The sequence below is a fragment of the Solea solea genome, chromosome 4 (genome assembly GCF_958295425.1).
Source record: "Solea solea chromosome 4, fSolSol10.1, whole genome shotgun sequence".
NCBI classification, from domain to species: domain Eukaryota; kingdom Metazoa; phylum Chordata; class Actinopteri; order Pleuronectiformes; family Soleidae; genus Solea; species Solea solea.
Window position 1 is genome coordinate 2,377,041 of NC_081137.1, and position 22,356 is coordinate 2,399,396.

The 22,356-nt window shown below is 42.1% G+C and overlaps 1 protein-coding gene across 4 annotated transcripts in view; it reads left to right on the top strand.

Annotated features, from left to right (window-relative positions):
* The window catches only part of tmem132e (transmembrane protein 132E), a 373,228-nt gene extending 365,940 nt beyond the window's left edge, over positions 1-7,288 (top strand). For all 4 annotated transcript variants that reach the window (XM_058626897.1, XM_058626899.1, XM_058626896.1 and 1 more), the window contains one exon: positions 2,025-7,288. In XM_058626897.1, the coding sequence (XP_058482880.1) occupies positions 2,025-3,095 (1,071 nt within the window). In that variant the 3' untranslated portion in view covers positions 3,096-7,288. The remainder of the gene's footprint in view (positions 1-2,024) is intronic.
* The last annotated feature ends 15,068 nt before the right edge of the window (positions 7,289-22,356 follow it).

A 22,356-nucleotide genomic window follows, 5' to 3' on the forward strand; every position in this document is an offset into this window, starting at 1 on the left:
TCCTGAGATGATCGAGAGGAGAAGAGAAGAGAAGAGAAGAGAAGAGAAGCTGGTTGAATACTATCACAGTAGTTAAAAGCAGCCTCAAATTGCACGTTTTGAAGGAATATTACGTGTCGTGCAATTCCTTATGATCATCATAGTGGATCTAAGACCAAGCCATGCTCACAGTGCCTCCAGCTGGACCACACTGTAGTCTCGCCACATGGTCTGATGCACTTTCAGGCTGTATATTTGGAATGTGAACTGGTTTTAAAGGGTTATGTTTGAACCTTGCCCCTACAGTTTATAAAAAAAAGTGATGGCTGTAATTTTCTGCCATGGAATTACTGTGCGTGCACCTTCCTTTTGTGGAAAGCTAACAGGTTAACACGTAGTTCTTTACTTTCCTGTCTACGATGTAGAGCCCGAAATTCTTCTTCTTCTCAAGAGGCTTATTATTTTTTTATTTTTGTGTGTGGACACCCGGAGCTGTACGACACTTTATCACGGTTATCTTCTCTCCGCAGAGAAGAAACCGTCGTCTTCAGCCTCCGTAAGTGCTTTGGTTACTTTTGTTACTTCCGTCATAAAATGTACAAAATGATCGCAGCTTCCCCCCCTTAATTTTACAGTTTAATGGTCGTATAAACAACTGCCTTTTGAATAACAGAAAAAAGAATAAACACCTGACGAGCTGTGTTTAAATTCGACATTTTTTGCCGTCTGTGCTGCCTCCGCTAATTGTCGGTTGATGATGTTTTGTGAGCACACTGCGAGCAAATGGAACCGTACAATGCTGCTGTGATTACAGCCATGCCAGTTGTTACTGTGCAGCAGATCAACGTTGTCAGATAAGCACCAGGCAGGAATCGGAGCGTTTTATCCGGGTTTCTCAGCAGGAGGGAGGGAGTTTACGCAGACACTGAAGAGTGATAGAAAATGGAAAAAATGAGAGGATCACACACACACACACACACACAGAGAGAGAGAGAGCTCATCATTCGAAGCACACGTTGCCGCATGAGTCTTATCTGTCCGTGCTGCAGAGCCGTCGCCCTCAGGACAAGGCAGGCGCTCCTCGCCCTCTCCTTCTCTGGGCTTGAAAGTGGTTTTCTGGTACTCACACACACACACACACACACACATCAGACGCAGGGTCATGCTCGTGTCTGCCAAGGCTTGTACCGAGCACACATGAGGAAGCGCACTGCGGATGTTCACAAACGCTCTGGAGATGTTGGCGCTTGGTGCGTGTCCACAACTTCAAAGGATCATTGATGAAAGAATGGCACCTGATCCGTTGAAATATTCTTGGGAGAGATGTGAACAAAAGGCAGAGGCACATCTTATTATTACAGTCCAAAAACATGCAGATTTGGGGATTAGGTAAATTGGACACTCTATATTGGCCGTAGGTGTGAGAGTTGATGGTCGTTTGTCTGGCAATCTGTCCACGGCGTGAGCTGAGCGACCCTCATGTGGAGGATAAAGCAGTAGAAGATATTAAAGCAGCAGGTTCACTACAACGATAGATGATTGTTGAGTTTTATCCTCAGGCTATATTATATACTAGCATTTTTGGGGATGTCTCTCTGTCCTGAGCTCGTAAAATCAGATGAGAACAGTTCTTCTACTTCCTTTCTTCATCTTCTTCCAGTAAGTTCTGGCAGGCTGCACACTGAGAGGTGCAATGCTGCCCTCCACAGTTCCCAAAGTTCCCAATCACAGTTTGAAGTTCTTTGACAACAGATGACATTATCTCTGTGAGGTTGCAGCCGTATTGTGTTGTGGGTGTTTATCTTCAAAATAAGATCTAACAGTAACAGGTCCACACGCTCTGGTCCTCTTTCTCTCGGTCTGAAACTGGAAAATGGAAATGACATGAATCTTGTCTGAGAATCCACCAATTTTGAGTTTCTGTTGTGACGCTAAAGGCCTGTACATTCTCCACAAGAACACATAACTTTGTTCTTGTTCTCGAGGTGGCAAGAACGAGGAGTTTTAATACTTCAATAACTCTGTTTCCTCTCTTTGTCCAACAGGAGGCCAGCTTCTCCATCTGGATGTTTTTCAGCGACAACACGGCCGCCACTCTGACTTACTTTGATCCCAAAGACTACAACCTCAACGCCTCCACGCTGGACGACAAGGTGGTGTCGGTGTCGCAGGAGCCTCAGCAGCGCTGGCCCGTGGTGGTGGCAGAGGGCGAAGGATCCGGTGAGACGGTGCGCGTGGAGATGACCATCTGCGAGGCCTGTCAGAAGACCAAGCGCAAAAGTGTCATCGCGTCCGCGGCGGTGTACGTCAAGGTCCGCTTTGGCCCGGAGGAGGACTCTGAGGAAGAGGTCACCACAGAGGGAGAAATTGAGCTGGCACCCGTTACCAGGCGTCCAATCATTGATCCCAACATCGATGGAAGAGTTTATGAGACGTCTAACGAGCAGCCTGCTAGTGTTCCCATCGATTACACCAATTTCCCCACAGTTAGCAACGAGGAGCAGCCCACTGAGAGTGATGAAGAGGAGGAGGACAACTTTGTGCACTCGCCACGCAACATGACCGACCTGGAGATCGGGATGTACGCTCTGTTGGGCGTCTTCTGTTTGGCCATCTTGGTCTTTCTCATCAACTGCATCGTCTTTGTGCTGAAATACCGCCACAAGCGGATCCCGCCCGAGGGTCAGGCCAACATGGACCACTCCCACCACTGGGTGTTCCTGGGAAACGGCCAGCCCCTGAGGGCCCAGTGTGATCTGTCCCCGCAGCAGATAGAAAGCCCCAGTAACCCTCTGGAGAGCGTACAGACTTGTTGCCACGGAGACCACCACAGCAGCGGCAGCTCCCAGACGAGCGTTCAGAGCCAGGTCCACGGGCGGGGCGACGGCAGCTCCGGAGGCTCGACGAAGGAGAACGGCGAGGACGCCAGTTCACCCACCTCCAAGCGCAAGAGAGTGAAGTTCACCACCTTTACCACGCTGCCCACAGAGGAGCTGCCCTACAACTCCATCCCCATCGCAGATGAGGAGGACATTCAGTGGGTTTGCCAGGATATGGGCTTTCAAGACCCAGAGGAACTGCACGATTACATGCGCAGAATAAAAGAAATAGCCTGAGATAAGCAGCTCTTCGGCTTTCTAAAGAAACCTTCCTTTCTATTTTTCTCTTTTTCACCTGCGTGAAAGATGAATTCTTTCACAAACTAGAAAGGCCAACTGTCGTTTCGGTTCAGGTTTGTTCCATTTAGTTTGCACAGTGCTGTGATCACATACACACTCACACTGCGGAGAGCGGAGGAAGCCAAAGACCTTGACCAGAGGATCTCACTCACTCGCGGAATCTGTAAATTATGGCGATTATAGGAAATTCACTGGGATGCTGAGCCATGGCGACGCGTGAGAGCTGCTCCGGGATCTGATTTTAGAGAACGCCTGATATAGACACATGGAGTGTGGAGGAACGTATGGCTTCGGACGTGTTTTTGGCTCACGAGGACTCTGCAGTGCTGTACCGAAGCCAAACGAAGAGGCCTTTGATGAACAAAAAAAAAAACTGTCAAAGACTCCAGTGAAATGTGTTTGTTTGAAATCATTTTTTTTTTCTTTTTTGCCAAAGTAGGAAAAAAAAAAAAAAGAGTTTGTTTTGGGGTTTTTTTTGGGGGCAAAACTTATTTCGTTGTTGTTCTTGGTGCAGCACACTCATGATTTGTACTCATTCCTTGCATTCGTCTACATTTCACAGACAGTCAACAAGCAGTGGCCCCCACCACCACCCTCCCCTCCCTCCTGTTCCTGAACAAGTCTAATGCCTTATCAAAGCGGTCACAGTTCACTTCAGCGGACCACTTTTCCCTCACTGTCGCTCGAGTCAGTGTAGTAACCACGTGAAAACACGACCACTGATCTCCAGCGTGGGGCATCGATAGAAAAGAGCTTGTGTATTGCGGGGGGGGGGAATCTCTAACAGTCTTTGCATGGCAGGGGATCTTGAGGCACAATCAGCGACTTTTTTTTTCCTCCAAATTTGTAAATGTTTGTACTGTAGTTATATAACCATTCATACGACACTGCAGAAGTGAATGTGTGATCATGCATCACACACGCATGCCATGTCAGGCCTACATGTGGACATTCCTCTCTAAAAAAGTGTACGTGTATATATATGTCGTGTGGAGCGAGAGGAGCGCGGGCAGCCGGCCGACGTCTTGAAAATTTTATAGTCTTGTCGCGAGTGGAAGGTTTGCCTCGGCGATGTCTCGGGGGGAACTGTGGCTTTTTAACAAACTGGCAACACATGTGATTGTTGGACGGGGGGATTTGCTATGCATCAGAACTGTGACAGAAGAAAAAGAAAGAAGAGCGAATCCTTGAATGATTTATGATTTCCCTTCTTCAAATTCAGGCTAAACAAAAAGTGTTTCCCGTGTGTGTCAGAAATCATTCTCGTTGATAAACAAGATCCTGCAGGAAATGTCATCTCAACCATGAAGACGAATGCTCTTTTAAATCACGGTCATCCCACGTTGTGGCGCCGTGTTGTCTTTGTCGTCCCTTGTTATGTTTTAATATACTCTGGTGAATTCTTACCTGGCGGTCTGTGAACTTCACGGGCAGGGCCAGGACGACGGAGTGGTTGCTGAGTAGATGCTGCTAAAAACAACAGGACTGGAAACAACAGTGGAAAGTGTTGGTTTTCTTGTGCGAGGGTGCTAATTGCAGTGTAGAACTTTTAAAGTCTGTGTAAAGTTTCAGAAAAATGTGCTAATTACCACTGAGCCAGAGTTGACGGATGAAATCAATTGCAAAGTGTATTAATTACTTGTTGCTGCAGTGTTCAGTGGTTAAATACTGCAGGAAAGATATATTATAGGACCTCAACGTGTCCCTCAGACTTACTGCGGACACATTTTACGCGACTACGTCTTTGTACCTTGAACCTAAATCAGTCACGTGAGTGCAAAGCGTGTGTGACTGCGCGTGGCACGTCATTTTAGGATGAACGGAGCCCTGTGAGCGAAACACGTAGCGCGTAAATTACAGAGAGAAACTTCATTTGAAATTTGGAATTACAATTATTAATAATAATAATAATAATAATAAGAAGAATTAATAATTATTCTAATATTTTCTAACATATATATCATTTTAGAATTTCCTTTACACTGACTTTAAATGTTTACTGACTACTAAGGGGGGGGGGGGGATAAATAGTTAGCATGATGAAAATGGAGTTTAATTTTAAGATTTTAACTGCTGTACTCACAACCTCAGTGACACAACCACAGAGTCATCTCCTGATGGAATGAGCTATTTGTCCTGACGACCTCAGGGTGAATTTCTTGGTGTTTGTGAAGTTTCTCGTCATGGTGAGAGTGTTTAAAATTCTCCGAGCCTTTCAAACGTTAGAATCAGAATCTGAAGTTATGGAATTGAACCTGTGTCCTCAGCAGGTCCACAACCACATGGTTCCTCTGGTCTGGCAGGTTCAGTTCCACAACCCAAGTCAAAAAGAAACTTTGTAGGAAATCCGTTTCCTATTATTATTTCCTGCTTCTAAGGGCTTGCATTTTCAGGTCATGCTTACAGATGCCATCTGTGGTGATAATGAACTTAAAATGTCACTAAATCATTTTAATTGTGTTAAACTCAACAGCCTCAATCCAGAATTGTTCTTCTTGTGGCAATGCTGTTATTACACTAAATACTAGCTTCAGGGTTTCTATTTACAAAAGAAATAATAATAATAATAAAAGTTTCCCTTGCTCCTCTTTCATTGGAAAACCACATAACAAATGTTAACTGTGAGCATAGTGTCTTTACATCCACATTGTAAATACTGGGGTTAAAAACAGACACTACTTTCTTCACAGATTATTTTCCATCAGTAAACCATACCTATTCTACATGTATATATTTACGCCCACGTTTGATATATTGATAAATCCTGGATTGGGACTTTTAAAAATGTTAGTTGTGTGAGTTTTAGCCACTTAACCAGAGGCTCGACGATTGAAATGTATTCCCGTCTTAAGTCTACAGTGTCCGAAGAATATGTTTCACACTTTATCTCAGCACGAGACAGTATTTCCTGACTGGAAACTGAAGTCTGTGTCATTTTGTAAACCGCTCACACCAAACCCCGTCGAGAATATCAGTGATTTTAAATCACAGCACACAGGCGTTTTTGATGCACTGCTGCCTCCATCACACAGTTTAAATGGCTCATTTTTTGACTCTACTATTTGAAATTCTTCCTCCCACATTCACCGAAGTGACACAAACGTACCGAACTGTGCAGCAGCAGCGCAGCAGCTCCTGGTTATCTCCATGGACTTTGGTGCGGTTTATCTAACTTCACTTTCCAGTCGGGAAATGCAGCCTGACACAGACATGAAGCACCAAACATGTTCTTGAGACATTGTAGACTCAAGCAGGGTTAGATTTTGTCACGTGGCGCGTCCCTGCTGGTGGCCATGTTGCCATGCGGTGATTGTACGCCAGTGCCTCACACAAGCACACTCCAAAAAACACTCAACATCCACTGTGAGATTTTTAGTTTTACTGCATGCCCTCGTCATGTTCCACGTCTTTGAAATGAACAGCGACATCCGACGTGTTTTTTGCCATCTGAGAACAAGAAGATATTTTTTGACAGTCCGAGCCCGTCCGTCAGCCACAGCATCGACATGATCTGCCGTGAGAGCGAGGGGAAGCAGCAGCCAGCAGGAAGTGGTGGTGTCTCAGGCTGAATGTAGGATTCTTAATGAAAGCTGGCTGTTGCTGTGTTTAGATAGCGTCACTGTTGTCAGCCCAGTTTTAATCAGATTAAGTGTCTACTAGCAGCTTTTTGTTACGTTTTTTCCCCTCACACACACACACACACACACACACTAATGTACTCATAGTCTGTAAATATTTCATTGATGCATCATTTTAATTTTAGACCTTTTTTTTTTTTTTTTACATCTCATTCTTCCGTGAGTTGCGTCTCTGTTTTTGTAAAAGCTGCTTCGGTGAACGGTGCATATGTTGATCATTTGTTTTTGTATTTTCTGCAAGCTGCTAATGGAAACTTGGTCCTTTTTACAACATGTACTTAATTAAAGATCTTGTATTTTTTCCTGCCCTCTCCATGGAAAGCTGTGCGCACACGGTGTGCACAGCCGCGTTGACTGCGCCAAGTAACCCACACCCCACTGACTATAATATGGTAATGTACAGAGCACCGTTAAAAAATTTCCTGTATTCTCTTGAAAACAAACCCTTGTATTTTCCTGTTATATGTAAAGTACTAAAGAAAATGCAATACACACACGATTTTGTCTTGTTTTTTTCACTTCATGTACTCGGGAACACCATAAAAGAATCCTTTCAAATTTGGCCAAAGGAGTCGACTCCGTGCTGCTAAGCACGCAGGTGTTGCCCTCATTTCTCAGGCCATGTTCCCCTGTAATGCCTTCACACCCGCTGCCAAGAATCGGCGGTGAGTTGATGCCTTTCGCGTTGCTCCAGGGAGACAATAATGCCCTAAATGTGTTCACTTTCTTGCAGACGAGGCTCTGGAGAGTTGGGACTCTCCTCTTGGTTCTCTTATCTACTCGCTGGCGGATGAAAACACAGAAGATGGCGTTGTAAATGCTACATTTCCTGTGATTGGTGCAGATGGAGGTTCATTCCAGAGTCAAGTTCCTTCACACTCACGCACCGACCCAAACAATCCACATTTGAGGCATATACGCTAGTATAAGACTTTAAGGTTAACTGTTTAGACTTGGCTTGACATCAAAGTTTCATCCGTTTCAGAGGTCACAAGATAGATAGATTTTTAACAATCTAAGCTTTATCAGTTATTGTCTATCATAATTAGCTTTTCATTTACTTCTATATATATAAATGTGTGTGTATATATGGCTGTATAGCCATAAAACTCTAATATATATAATAAATAAATAATATAAAAATGTTAGCGTTACATTACGACGGAGTATTAGGGCCACATTGAGAAAATATTTTTTTCACAGACTTTGAGAATAAAGTCTTAATTTACGAGTCGAATTTACTGTGTGTAGCAATGGGAATTGTTGTCATTGTTCATGTTGTGCAAGTACGTCTTAGAGTGACGGACAGGAAGTGAAAGTCGGCATTTTCTTGCATATTCTAAAACAACAGGTTAGAATATTACGACTTTATTCTCGTAAATTAAGACTTGCACTATTACAAACTCCTAAGTTATACATACAACTTTTTTACTGCTAATTCTTACATTTATACTGTGAACTCCGACTCTCTTGTTGTTTATTTTAGTATCAGGATATGTCTGTCTTGTAATCGAATGACGTTTGTGTGTTATAGCAGTTTATGGCCAGTTGAAGGTGCTATAACGTGTTATAGTTATTGAAGAGACATTGCCTGCATTAAGAATCAGCTAAATGGAAGATAAAGTTCCTGCGTCCATGTCCATATTAACATCAACAAAAACTGTCCAAAATAAACTGTCAAAATGTCCTACTATAACATGTTAACAAAAATTAAACTGTTCAAATATAAACTGAAAACCGTCAAAAGTGTTCTAGTAATACTAGGCAGCTTTTATGAGTTGAGGGGGAAAGCACGTCCAGCAGGTGGCAGCATTTCCTACAGGTGGTGGAGTTTTTTTTTTCTGTTTTAGCAAAAAATAAAAAAATTCAGCTGCCATTTTTATTTTATTTGTAAAGCGAGGACATGAACGTTGATTAATCACAGGTGGAGCTGCTCCTGCACAAAGACACACTGATTTAAAAACCTTTGTTTACTTTCCGTGACTTGGTACATTCCACTCCTCCCCTCTGTGTCGATCTATTTGGAATGTTCCACTTCCGGAGCTTCTTCCAAGCGGAGACAGGAGCAGGGAGAGGACGAGGAGCAGCGGGGACAAACATGTGGACAACCGTGTGGTAACTGCTAATTAAAAATGACCCACACATTTCTTAGATGTTCTGTTGACGCTCTGTTCACGCCTGCTGTTAACATTCGACCTGAGCGATCCGATCACAGGTGTTCAGATTACACCTGCTACTGCTAATGTGACGTCACTGCTCCGCAGCAAACACACGTTCAAATATGAACTTTCCTAGTATAGTGTGTCATCAAAAACGTTAAATTATGAATTGTCCAAACATGACATCCACATAAAATGTCAATAGACCATGAAAGCTGTTAAGAATGAGTATCTAGTGTGGCCAGGATGAGGCTGTTAAGTGGGGAAAAAAGTTGACGCTGCTGCTAATGTGACGTCACTGCTCCGCAGCAAACACACGATCATCGTCTAACCATGTACGTGTGTTTTCAAAAAACTGACTTAAAGTCGAATACGTCATTATATAGTTTGACGTGAACAACGGCCTTCATACTGTCCAAAATGTCCCAGTATAATATGTCAACACAAAGTTCAAATATGAACTGTCTAAAAGTGTCCTAGTATGTCGTAAAAAAATGTTATATTATTTAGTAAACTGTCCAATTATAAACTGTCAAAAATGGAAAACAATGTCCAAATATAGTATTTCAACATACACTGTCCAAATATAAACTGTCAGAAATGTCAAACAATGTCCAAATATAGTATTTCAACATAAACTGTCCAATTATAAAGAAATGTCCCAGTATAATATGTCAACAAAAAGGTAAAATATGAACTGTCTAAAAGTGTCCTAGTATAGTATGTCGTAAAAACATATCTATATTATTTAGTCAACTGTCCAAAATGTCAAACAATGTCCTAGTATGTCAACAGAAAATGTTAATATACCATATATATAATATATTAGAACTGTTAGGAATGAGTATCTAGTCTGGCCAGTAGGGGGCAGGTTAAGTAACAAAAAAGGAGCAGTGGTTTAGTCGAATTTCAAAATAAAAGTGTCCGTGTTGATATGATATGAACCAATATAATTGACAATAAAAACATTTAATGTATTTAACTCACATTTATTCACTCATTTACTGCAATGACCACATTTGAACACTTTAAACTGGATACTACTTTGTCTCATCATGTCTCATGACTGAAGACCTGCAAACAGCTGCAGTTAAAGGCACAGTTCATGTGTTTTCAAGCATGGTTAAATGAGGTGATTATCATCACAATTTAGGGCAATAAGAAAAAAACACAAACAAGCCATGACTTGACAGTGAAGAGTAAGAAGAGGCTTTTGGCAGTGCTGTCACGAAATACATCAGAATCCTCTGTTAAATATTGAGATTTTACAAATGTTTTCAGGATTTTTAAAGTCTTTGTAACTGATCTACATCTTTGTTTGGACCAGGACCAGGACCATGAGCCGGCAGGAGCAGGAGGACCTGGAGGAGGACGCGGAGGAGGACGCGGAGGAGCAGCGCCGACAGGTGTGTGGTAACTTCTGCTTAAAAATGATCCACACATGTATTGGATGTTCTGTTGACGCTCTGTTCACACCTGCTGTTAACATCCGACCTGAGTGATCCCATCACAGGTGTTCAGATTACACCTGCTACTGCTAATGCTAATGTGACGTCACTGCTCCATATGCAAACACACACCTTTCATTTCATGTCTCTTCACATACAAATGATGTCGTTTTCTGTTTGAAAGACAAAGAATCCAGGAAATGTTAATGTTATTCATTTCAAACCAGGAAATGACGATTCTCAAACGTCTTTTTATTATTGTCCACAAACCAAAAATGATTCAGTTTTAATTCTTTCTTTGTTGTAAGGAACAAAGAAACCGGAAAATGTTCAACATTTGTAATAAAAAAAACAATTCACTCGTTATTTAAGTATTTGACGATTCATTGAATAATCATTTAATAATAAAGCAGTAAATGTTGCATCCCTACTTGTTTTATATATTTCCTTAACAAATCATCAGAGACACCATGATACGTTTCAACACCATATTTGCCAAATTATATATTGCGATACACTGACGCAACAGCGCTAGTGAAAGTGAGCACTTGGCACCATCTAGTGGACCGAAATGTTCGTTCATTTCGTTATTTTTAATGCTAATCACCAAAAAAGTTTGACGTTTATTTGTAACATCACTTAAAAAAATAGACGCGAAAAAAATTAGTACTTTATAATACTGCCACACAAACTGTCGCCGTATTTCACTGTAAAAACACTCATCAACATTTTTGCACATTTTATGACTCTTTCACCTGTCATTGCATCACCTCACACGGACCACGTTAACAGCACTTGTCAACAGAGCTTCTGTTTAATGTGTGCACATGATTTGTTCCATTGTTAACAGGTGAAAACTATGGACCAGTCAAAGTGGCAAAATTCAACCAATAAATACACCATTAAAAGAATGACTCAAATGTGCCATTCATTCACTCAAATTGGAATGAAGTACATACATGTCTTATTAGTGCTATTCATTCATTCATTCAAATACCAATTCATTTGATGTAAAAAACATATAGAATGACTTGACTATTGAATGAATGATGTCATGGTCCTGTGTTGCAGTGCATCATCAATTGATTTGATGCTGATGGCTGACCATGACATCATTCCTTCAATAGTCAATAGTCATTCTACATGTTTGTTTTACATCAAATTGGTATTTGAATGAATTAATGGCACATTTAATAAGACATTTATGCATTTCATTTCAATTTCAATGAATGAATTTGAGTCATTATTTAATGGTGTATTTATTGATAGAATTTCGCCACTTTGACTCCTCCATACTTTTCACCTGTTAACAATGGAACAAATCATGTGCACACATTAATCACACAGACGTCTCATTCATGTGATCATTCATTTTTAAGCAGCAGTTACTGGACACCTGGGCCCCAACTGTGTGGTCAACAGTCCAGAGAGTGGACCCCTGTCAATTTTTTTTTTGTGTTTTTATGGGATTTCTTGGGGATTTTTTTATGGAAAAAATGTGAAATAAAATGGTATAACCCCCTGCTGTCATCTGTGCAGGGGGCCGGGGGAGCACAGCCCAGCCCCGGCCCCAGTTTGGCCCCGGCGCCGGGGCCAAGTGTTCGGAGCATGCTGGATTTGAACCAGCCACAGCCGGACTGGCACAACCTCCTCGCGGTTGCGAACCAACCCACCATGCCACAAACCCTTTGGAGGTTTGGGATGGAGCTCCGGGCGTTTTTGAGTCTTCACTTTGGCTGTGGAACCTTAAACCTTGACGTATAAAGGAATTGAACCGTCAACGTCAGGACTCAAAGGCTGCTCTCTATCTAGCTGAGCTATCTGTCCACACTCTTCCACAGCTTTTGTCACACCTATTCACTCTCTGTGTAGAATATTGGGCTTAAAAAGTTGCTTCATCTAAGATTTGAACCTCTGACCCCAGGAGCTCCAGTCTTTGTCTGAACCACGTGAGCTATTTGTCCTCACACACTTCTTCTTCAACGTTGGACGACTTTCAATAACAGATGAGCACAAACATGACTTCAAAAAAACCTCCGACTGATGAAGTATTTAAGGGTTCATGTCCTCTGTGATGGGCCAAACAGTTGGTGTAGTGGTTAGTGCTCTTGCCTTTGAAACAAGAAGACCTGAGTTCGAGACCAAGTTGGAACATGAATCTTTACAGAGTTTTTCATGTTCTCCCTGTGTGTGTGTGTGTGGCTTTTCTCCAGGTTCCCTGGCTTCCTCCCACAGTCCATCAATCATCTACCACTTTGTCCTCCACTGGAGGGTTGCAGGGGGTGCTCTGCCAAGCTCAGCTGTCACAGGGTTATAGGCGGTGTTCACCCTGTAATGTTTGCCAGTCCATTCAAAACATGCAATACAGTCAGGAGGTAAATTCCCACTTAAACACTCACTCCATGTAAGACTCGAACCTCCGACCATAGGAACGCCAGACCATGTCAGAACCATGTGAGCTATCTGTCTTTGTTTGCTTTTCCCCACAATTTGGAAGTCTTTCAATAATAGAACCCATGACCAAAAAAAACGTCAGACTGATGGAGTATTTAAGAATGTCTGTGCGAGATGCTGGGCTACACTGCTGGTGTAGTGGTTAGTGCTCTTGCCTTTGAAACAAGAGACCTGGGTTCGAGACCCAGTCGGAACAAGGATCTTTCTGCATGGAGTTTTTCATGTTCTCCCCGTCTGTGCGTGGCTTTTCTCCAGGTTCTCTGGCTTCCTCCCCGGTCCATCAATCATCTACCACTCTGTCCTCCACTGGAGGGTGGAGGGGTTCTCTGCCAAGCTCAGCTGTCATAGGGTAATAGGCGGGGTTCACCCTGCACTGTTCGCCAGTCCATTCAAAACATGCAATACAGTCATGAGGTAAATGTCTACTTGAACACTCACTTCATGTAAGATTCGAACCGCCGACCATAAGAACGACAGTCCGGGTCTGAACCATGTGAGCTATTTGTCTTTGCATGCTTTTTCGTCCAATTTGGAAGTCTTTCAATAATAGAACCCATGACTTCAAAAAAAGGTCAGACTGGTGGAATATTTAACAATGTTTGTCCCCGAAGATGGATAACATGGTTGGTGTAGTGGTTAGTGCTCTTGACTTTGCAGTGAGAGGTTCTGGGTATGAGACCCACTTGGAGCAGGGATCTTTGTACATGAAGCTTTTCATGTTGTGTGTGGGGCTTTTCTCTAGGTTCTCTGGCTTCCTCCCACAGTCCATCAATCGTCGACCACTTTGTCCTCCACTGGAGGGTGGAGGGGGGTTCTCCGCCAAGCTCAGCTGTCATAGTGTTATAGGCGGGGTGACCCTGCACTGTTCACCAGTCCATTCAAAACATGCAATACAGTGATGAGGTAAATTTCCACTTAAACATTGACTTCATGTAAGATTCGAACCCCCGACCATAGGAACACCAGACCGTGTCTGAACCATGTGAGCTATCTGTCTTCGCTTGCTTTTCCCCACAATTTGGAAGTCTTTCAGTAATAGAACCCATGACCAAAAAAACGTCAGACTGATGGAATATTTAAGAATGTCTGTGCGAGACGCTGGGCTACACTGCTGGTGTAGTGGTTAGCGCTCTTGCCTTTGAAACAAGAAGACCTGGGTTCGAGACCCAGTCGGAACAAGGATCTTTCTGCATGGAGCTTTTCATGTTCTGCCTGTGTGTGCGTGGCTTTTCTCCAGGTTCTCGAGCTTCCTCCCACAGTCCAAGAACATGCAATTTGGGAATTAAGTTACTTGGTCACTCTAAATTGACAAACTGACATGGTCAATCAGGCTGAGGTCTGGGAAATCATGGGTAATCTAAACTAGACTGTAAGACTAGTAAACTAGACTGGCGAACAGTGCAGGGTGAACCCCGACTATAACCCTATGACAGCTGAGCTTGGCAGAGCACCCCCCGCAACAGTGGAGGACAAAGTGTTAGACGACTGATGGACTGTTGGAGGAAGCCAGACAACCTAGAGAAAAGCCACGCACACAACATGAAAAGCTCCATGCACAAAGATCCTTGTTCCAAGTGGGTCTCATACCCAGAACCTCTCGCTGCAAAGTCAAGAGCACTAACCGCTACACCAAACATGCTGCCAAACTTGTGGGACAAACGTTCTTAAATAGTCCATCAGTCTGACGTTTTTTTTGAAGTCATGGGTTCTATTATTAAAAGACTTCCAAATTGGACAAAAAAGCATGCAAAGACAAATAGCTCACATGGTTCAGACACGGACTGTCGTTCTTATGGTCAGCGGTTCGAATCTTACATGAAGTGAGTGTTCAAGTGGACATTTACCTTGTGACCGTATTGCATGTTTTGAATGGACTGGTGAACAGTGCAGGGTGAACCCTGCCTATTACCCTATGACAGCTGAGCTTGGCAGAGAACCCCTCCACCCTCCAGTGGAGGACAAAGTGGTAGATGATTGATGGACTGTGGGAGGAAGCCAGAGAACCTGGAGAAAAGCCACGCACAGACGGGGAGAACATGAAAAACTCCATGCAGAAAGATCCTTGTTCCGACTGGGTCTCGAACCCAGGTCTTCTTGTTTCAAAGGCAAGAGCACTAACCACTACACCAGCAGTGTAGCCCAGAGTCTCGCACAGACATTCTTAAATATTCCATCAGTCTGACGTTTTTTTGGTCATGGGTTCTATTATTGAAAGACTTCCAAATTTTGGGGAAAAGCAAACAAAGACAGATAGCTCACATGTTTCAGACATGGTCTGTTGTTCCTATGGTCGGAGGTTCGAATCTTACATGAAGTCAATGTTTAAGCGGTAATTTACCTCATCACTGTACTGCATGTTTTGAATGGACTGGCGAACAGTGCAGGGTGAACGCCGCCTATAACTCTATGACAGCTTGGCGGAGAACCCGCCTCCAGTGGAGGACAAAGTGGTCGACAATTGATGGACTGTGGGAGGAAGCCAGAGAACCTAGAGAAAAGCCACGCACACAACATGAAAAGCTCCATGCACAAAGATCCTTGCTCCAAGTGGGTCTCATACCTAGAACCTCTCGCTGCAAAGTCAAGAGCACTAACCACTACACCAACCATGTTGTCCATCTTTGGGGACAAACGTTCTTAAATATTCCACCAGTCTGACCTTTTTTTGAAGTCATGGGTTCTATTATTGAAAGACTTCCAAATTCGAAGAAAAAGTATGCAAAGACAAATAGCTCACATGGTTTGACACGGTCTGTTGTGCCTATGGTCGTGGGTTCGAATCTTACATGAAGTCAAGTGGAAATTTACCTCATCACTGTATTGCATGTTTTGAATGGACTGGCAAATAGTGCAAACAGTGCAGGGTTAACCCCACCTATAACCCTATGACAGCTGAGCTTGGCGGAGAACCCCCCGTCCACCCTCCAGTGTAGGACAAAGTGGTCGACGATTGATGGACTGTGGGAGGAAGTCAGAGAACCTCGAGAAAAGCTTCAAGATTCATGTTCCAACTTGGTCTCGAACTCAGGTATTCTTGTTTCAAAGGCAAGAGCACTAACCACTACACCAACTGTTTGGCCCATCACAGAGGACATGAACCCTTAAATACTTCATCAGTCGGAGGTTTTTTTGAAGTCATGTTTGTGCTCATCTGTTATTGAAAGTCGTCCAACGTTGAAGAAGAAGTGTGGGAGGACAAATAGCTCACGTGGTTCAGACAAAGACTGGAGTTCCTAGGGTCAGAGGTTCAAATCTTAGATGAAGCAACTTTTTAAGCCCAATATTCTACACAGAGAGTGAATAAGTGTGACAAAAGCTTTGGAAGAGTGTGGACAGATAGCTCAGCTAGATAGAGAGCAGCCTTTGAGTCCTGACGTTGACGGTTCAATTCCTTTATACGTCAAGGTTTAAGGTTCCACAGCCAAAGTGAAGACTCAAAAACGCCCGGAGCTCCATCCCAAACCTCCAAAGGGTTTGTGGCATGGTGGGTTGGTTCGCAACCGCGAGGAGGTTGTGCCAGTCCGGCTGTGGCTGGTTCAAATCCAGCATGCTCCGAACACTTGGCCCCGGCGCCGGGGCCAAACTGGGGCCGGGGCTGGGCTGTGCTCCCCCGGCCCCCTGCACAGATGACAGCAGGGGGTTATACCATTTTATTTCACATTTTTTCCCAAAAAAAATCCCAAGAAATTCCCAAGAAATCCCCAAGAAATCCCATAAAAACACAAAAAAAAATTGACAGGGGTCCACTCTCTGGACTGTTGACCACACAGTTGGGGCCCAGGTGTCCAGTAACTGCTGCTTAAAAATGAATGATCACATGAATGAGACGTCTGTGTGATTAATGTGTGCACATGATTTGTTCCATTGTTAACAGGTGAAAAGTATGGAGGAGTCAAAGTGGCGAAATTCAATCAATAAATACACCATTAAATAATGACTCAAATTCATTAATTGAAATTGAAATGAAATGCATAAATGTCTTATTAAATGTGCCATTAATTCATTCAAATACCAATTTGATGTAAAACAAACATGTAGAATGACTATTGACTATTGAAGGAATGATGTCATGGTCAGCCATCAGCATCAAATCAATTGATGATGCACTGCAACACAGGACCATGACATCATTCCTTCAATAGTCAAGTCATTCTATATGTTTTTTACATCAAATGAATTGGTATTTGAATGAATGAATGAATAGCACTAATAAGACATGTATGTACTTCATTCCAATTTGAGTGAATGAATGGCACATTTGAGTCATTCTTTTAATGGTGTATTTATTGGTTGAATTTTGCCACTTTGACTGGTCCATAGTTTTCACCTGTTAACAATGGAACAAATCATGTGCACACATTAAACAGAAGCTCTGTTGACAAGTGCTGTTAACGTGGTCCGTGTGAGGTGATGCAATGACAGGTGAAAGAGTCATAAAATGTGCAAAAATGTTGCTGAGTGTTTTTACAGTGAAATACGGCGACAGTTTGTGTGGCAGTATTATAAAGTACTAATTTTTTTCGCGTCTATTTTTTTAAGTGATGTTACAAATAAACGTCAAACTTTTTTGGTGATTAGCATTAAAAATAACGAAATGAACGAACATTTCGGTCCACTAGATGGTGCCAAGTGCTCACTTTCACTAGCGCTGTTGCGTCAGTGTATCGCAATATATAATTTGGCAAATATGCCGTTGAAACGTATCATGGTGTCTCTGATGATTTGTTAAGGAAATATATAAAACAAGTAGGGATGCAACATTTACTGCTTTATTATTAAATGATTATTCAATGAATCGTCAAATACTTAAATAACGAGTGAATTGTTTTTTTTATTACAAATGTTGAACATTTTCCGGTTTCTTTGTTCCTTATAACAAAGAAAGAATTAAAACTGAATCATTTTTGGTTTGTGGACAATAATAAAAAGACGTTTGAGAATCGTCATTTCCTGGTTTGAAATGAATAACATTAACATTTCCTGGATTCTTTGTCTTTCAAACAGAAAACGACATCATTTGTATGTGAAGAGACATGAAATGAAAGGTGTGTGTTTGCATATGGAGCAGTGACGTCACATTAGCATTAGCAGTAGCAGGTGTAATCTGAACACCTGTGATGGGATCACTCAGGTCGGATGTTAACAGCAGGTGTGAACAGAGCGTCAACAGAACATCCAATACATGTGTGGATCATTTTTAAGCAGAAGTTACCACACACCTGTCGGCGCTGCTCCTCCGCGTCCTCCTCCGCGTCCTCCTCCAGGTCCTCCTGCTCCTGCCGGCTCATGGTCCTGGTCCTGGTCCAAACAAAGATGTAGATCAGTTACAAAGACTTCAAAAATCCTGAAAACATTTGTAAAATCTCAATATTTAACAGAGGATTCTGATGTATTTCGTGACAGCACTGCTGAAAGCCTCTTCTTACTCTTCACTGTCAAGTCATGGCTTGTTTGTGTTTTTTTCTTATTGCCCTAAATTGTGATGATAATCACCTCATTTAACCATGCTTGAAAACACATGAACTGTGCCTTTAACTGCAGCTGTTTGCAGGTCTTCAGTCATGAGACATGATGAGACAAAGTAGTATCCAGTTTAAAGTGTTCAAATGTGGTCATTGCAGTAAATGAGTGAATAAATGTGAGTTAAATACATTAAATGTTTTTATTGTCAATTATATTGGTTCATATCATATCAACACGGACACTTTTATTTTGAAATTCGACTAAACCACTGCTCCTTTTTTGTTACTTAACCTGCCCCCTACTGGCCAGACTAGATACTTATTCCTAACAGTTTTAATGGTATATTAACATTTTCTGTTGACATACTAGGACATTGTTTGACATTTTGGACAGTTGACTAAATAATATAGATATGTTTATACGACATACTATACTAGTATGTCGCTTTTAGACAGTTCATATTTCAACTATTTGTTGACATATTATACTGTGACATTTCTGACAGTTTATATTTGGACAGTTTATGTTGAAATACTATATTTGGACATTGTTTGACATTTCTGACAGTTTATATTTGGACAGTTTATGTTTAAATACTATATTTGGACATTGTTTGACATTTCTGACAGTTTATATTTGGACAGTTTATGTTGAAATACTATATTTGGACATTGTTTTCCATTTTTGACAGTTTATAATTGGACAGTTTACTAAATAATGTACTTTTTTTACGACATACTATACTTAGGACACTTTTAGACAGTTCATATTTGAACTTTGTGTTGACATATTATACTGGGACATTTTGGACAGTATGAAGGCCGTTGTTCACGTCAAACTATATAATGACGTATTCGACTTTAAGTCAGTTTTTTGAAAACACACGTACATGGTTAGACGATGATCGTGTGTTTGCTGCGGAGCAGTGACGTCACATTAGCAGCAGCAGCAACTTTTTTCCCCACTTAACAGCCTCATCCTGGCCAGACTAGATACTCATTCTTAACAGCTTTCATGGTCTATTGACATTTTTTGTGGATGTCATGTTTGGACAATTCATAATTTAACGTTTTTGATGACACACTATACTAGGAAAGTTCATATTTGAACGTGTGTTTGCTGCGGAGCAGTGACGTCACATTAGCAGTAGCAGGTGTAATCTGAACACCTGTGATCGGATCGCTCAGGTCGAATGTTAACAGCAGGTGTGAACAGAGCGTCAACAGAACATCTAATAAATGTGTGGGTCATTTTTAATTAGCAGTTACCACACGGTTGTCCACATGTTTGTCCCCGCTGCTCCTCATCCTCTCCCTGTTTCTGTTTCCGCTTGGAAGACGCTCCGGAAGTGGAACATTCCAAATAGATCGACACAGAGGGGAGGAGTGGAATGTACCAAGTCACGGAAAGTAAACAAAGGTTTTTAAATCAGTGTGTCTTTGTGCAGGAGCAGCTCCACCTGTGATTAATCAACGTTCATGTCCTCGCTGGACAAATAAAATAAAAATGGCAGCTGAATTTTTTTTTTTTTTGCTAAAATAGAGAAAAAAAAAACACCACCTGTAGGAAATGCTGCCACCTGCTGGACGTGCTTTCCCCCTCAACTTATAAAAGCTGCCCAAATGATCACGTTTCAGCTCTTTGTCCTAAAATGATAAACAATTCATAAACTAGGAAATTTTGACGGTTTATGCCTGTACGTTTTTTGTCGACATAATATTCTAGGACATTTCTCCAGTTTATATTTGAACAGTTTAATTTTTGTTGACATGTTATACTAGGACATTTTGACAGTTTCTATTTGGACAGTTTTTGTTGATGTTAATATGGACATGGGTGCAGAAACTCCATTCAGCTGATTTTTAATGTAGGCAATGTCTCTTCAATAACTGTAACACGTTATAGCACCTTCAACTGGCCATAAACTGCTATAGCACACAAACGTCATTCGATAACAAGACAGACATATCCTGATACTAAAATAAACAACAAGAGAGTCTGAGTTCACAGTATAAATGTAAGAATTAGCAGCAAAAAGTTGTATGTATAAGTCAGGAGTTTGTAATAGTGCAAGACAATCTGTATTAGCAGCAGAAGTTTTCAGGACAAGTCAACATTACCATCTCCCTATTTGACATTAGAACGCAAAACATAACAATAACACCAGAGTCGGCGCGACTGAAGCGATGAGGCGATGTCCTCAACCCCAAGTCTTGCATATAGGGCAGCCGAAGGCGGGTTTGACGCCGCAGATCCATCTAATCATGGATCTGTCGGTGTGGCACAAATGCTGGAGATCTGAGGCGGTCGGGGCCCAAGTTTCACACCCATGTAGCTGATCGTACGCAGGATTTGAACACATTGCCCGGTGTCTGGATGTCAGGATGGGCAGGAGCTTCTTAACCTTTCCCCAGTCAACGCAACATCTGGTCATGGCAGCGAGCTCACACCCACCACCCTCACACAGCATGTCTCCAAGGTAACAGAAGCTGGCTTCCTCGTCCAGCACCACCTCGTCCACTGTGAATAAAAGTTGAACTTGTAAAACAAGCACTGTAGGTTTAACTTACTAAGTAGTACTAACTGTTGGCCCTTCTGTGTTGACATCAAATAATGCTTTCCTTTTTCTGCCAGTGTGAACGGATTCACTGGGACTGAATCAGGGTCAGAGGTCACTGTGAAGACAAGATCAACATAACAGTGAGCTGTTTAACAGCCGATGCGATAGATTTTAACAAGCTGAGCTTTCTTTAGTTAGCTTTTCATTTATATAGCCGTTACATTATTAGGGCCACATTAATAAAAACAATTTTTCGCAGACTTCGAGAATAAAGTCGTACATTTAGGAGAATAAAGTCGCAGGGCTCTCAAGTCTCACGCATTGAACGTAGTGATGATGATGTGCGCAGAGAGTTGCTAAATCATTAGCATCACAGTCAATACTGTGTCATTCACATATTATTCAGGCCCATCAGCAGAGCCACCGCTCCCTATAGGCCTATTCATTGTATATAGACGTTTCAAGCCGAGCGAGGATGTGTGCGCAGTTTGGGGTCAGAAAACGTCACAACAGTTAAGCGACATGCTCTTCGCTTACTAAGGCTCCTGGGTTGAGGATGCAGGAGTGCGTCAGCCACCCAGTGACCCACGGTGAATTCTCCTGAGCTTGTCCTGCTCTGTTCTGTGTTCTGTCCCAGACATTATCTGGAAATCAGAAGTAGAGAAGCTGCCAAAACATTGGTGGACATTTGCTTTCTTAGTTGCAGTGTTTCCAGATAGTTTCCAGATTTCGGTGAAGGTCTGAGTTCAGCTTCTGTTCAGAGTGGGTGGTGATTCTAGTTGTTTTTGTTTAGTTTGACTACAGCCTTATAATATGAGATGCAACAGGGAACCCTGAACCTTGATTTGGCTCATTTGGTGCTTAATATTTCACAGGAGGATTGATAAAATAAAATTAAAAAAAACATGATTTAATTTATACACGGAGCCGAGACAACAGTTGCTGTGGTTGTTTTTAAACGCCTATTAATCTACAGCTTTTAAAACAAAACAAAAACATTTGCTACATGGATGAGTGGTTAGGTTTAGTGAAGAGACAGTAGAGGTTGGCATTGCTGGAGTCTATTTTCTATTATTATTTTAACTACACAGTGTATAGTATATAGTATATAGTATATATATATATATATATATATATATATATATATATATATAAATGTATATATATATATATATATATATATATAGCACAGATCTGACACCTTCATCCATGTGTGTGTACCTGCCAGGGTTGATCAGATCATGGCGTGAGTCCTGCTCATGTTTGAAGTCCGTGGGTCACTGCTGCTCACCGCTCGCTGTGGCGAGGCTGAACAACCTCCTCCCTTCATCATGTTCGCTGCCAATTTCAGCAGCAGCAGCAGCAGCAGCAGCAGCGCAAGGATCCTGCAGAGACACAAGCTCACTGAGCTGCTGCACTGCATTCCTCCTCATCAGGCAGCTGCCGTCCATGAAATCCACACAAACTCAGCTGTGT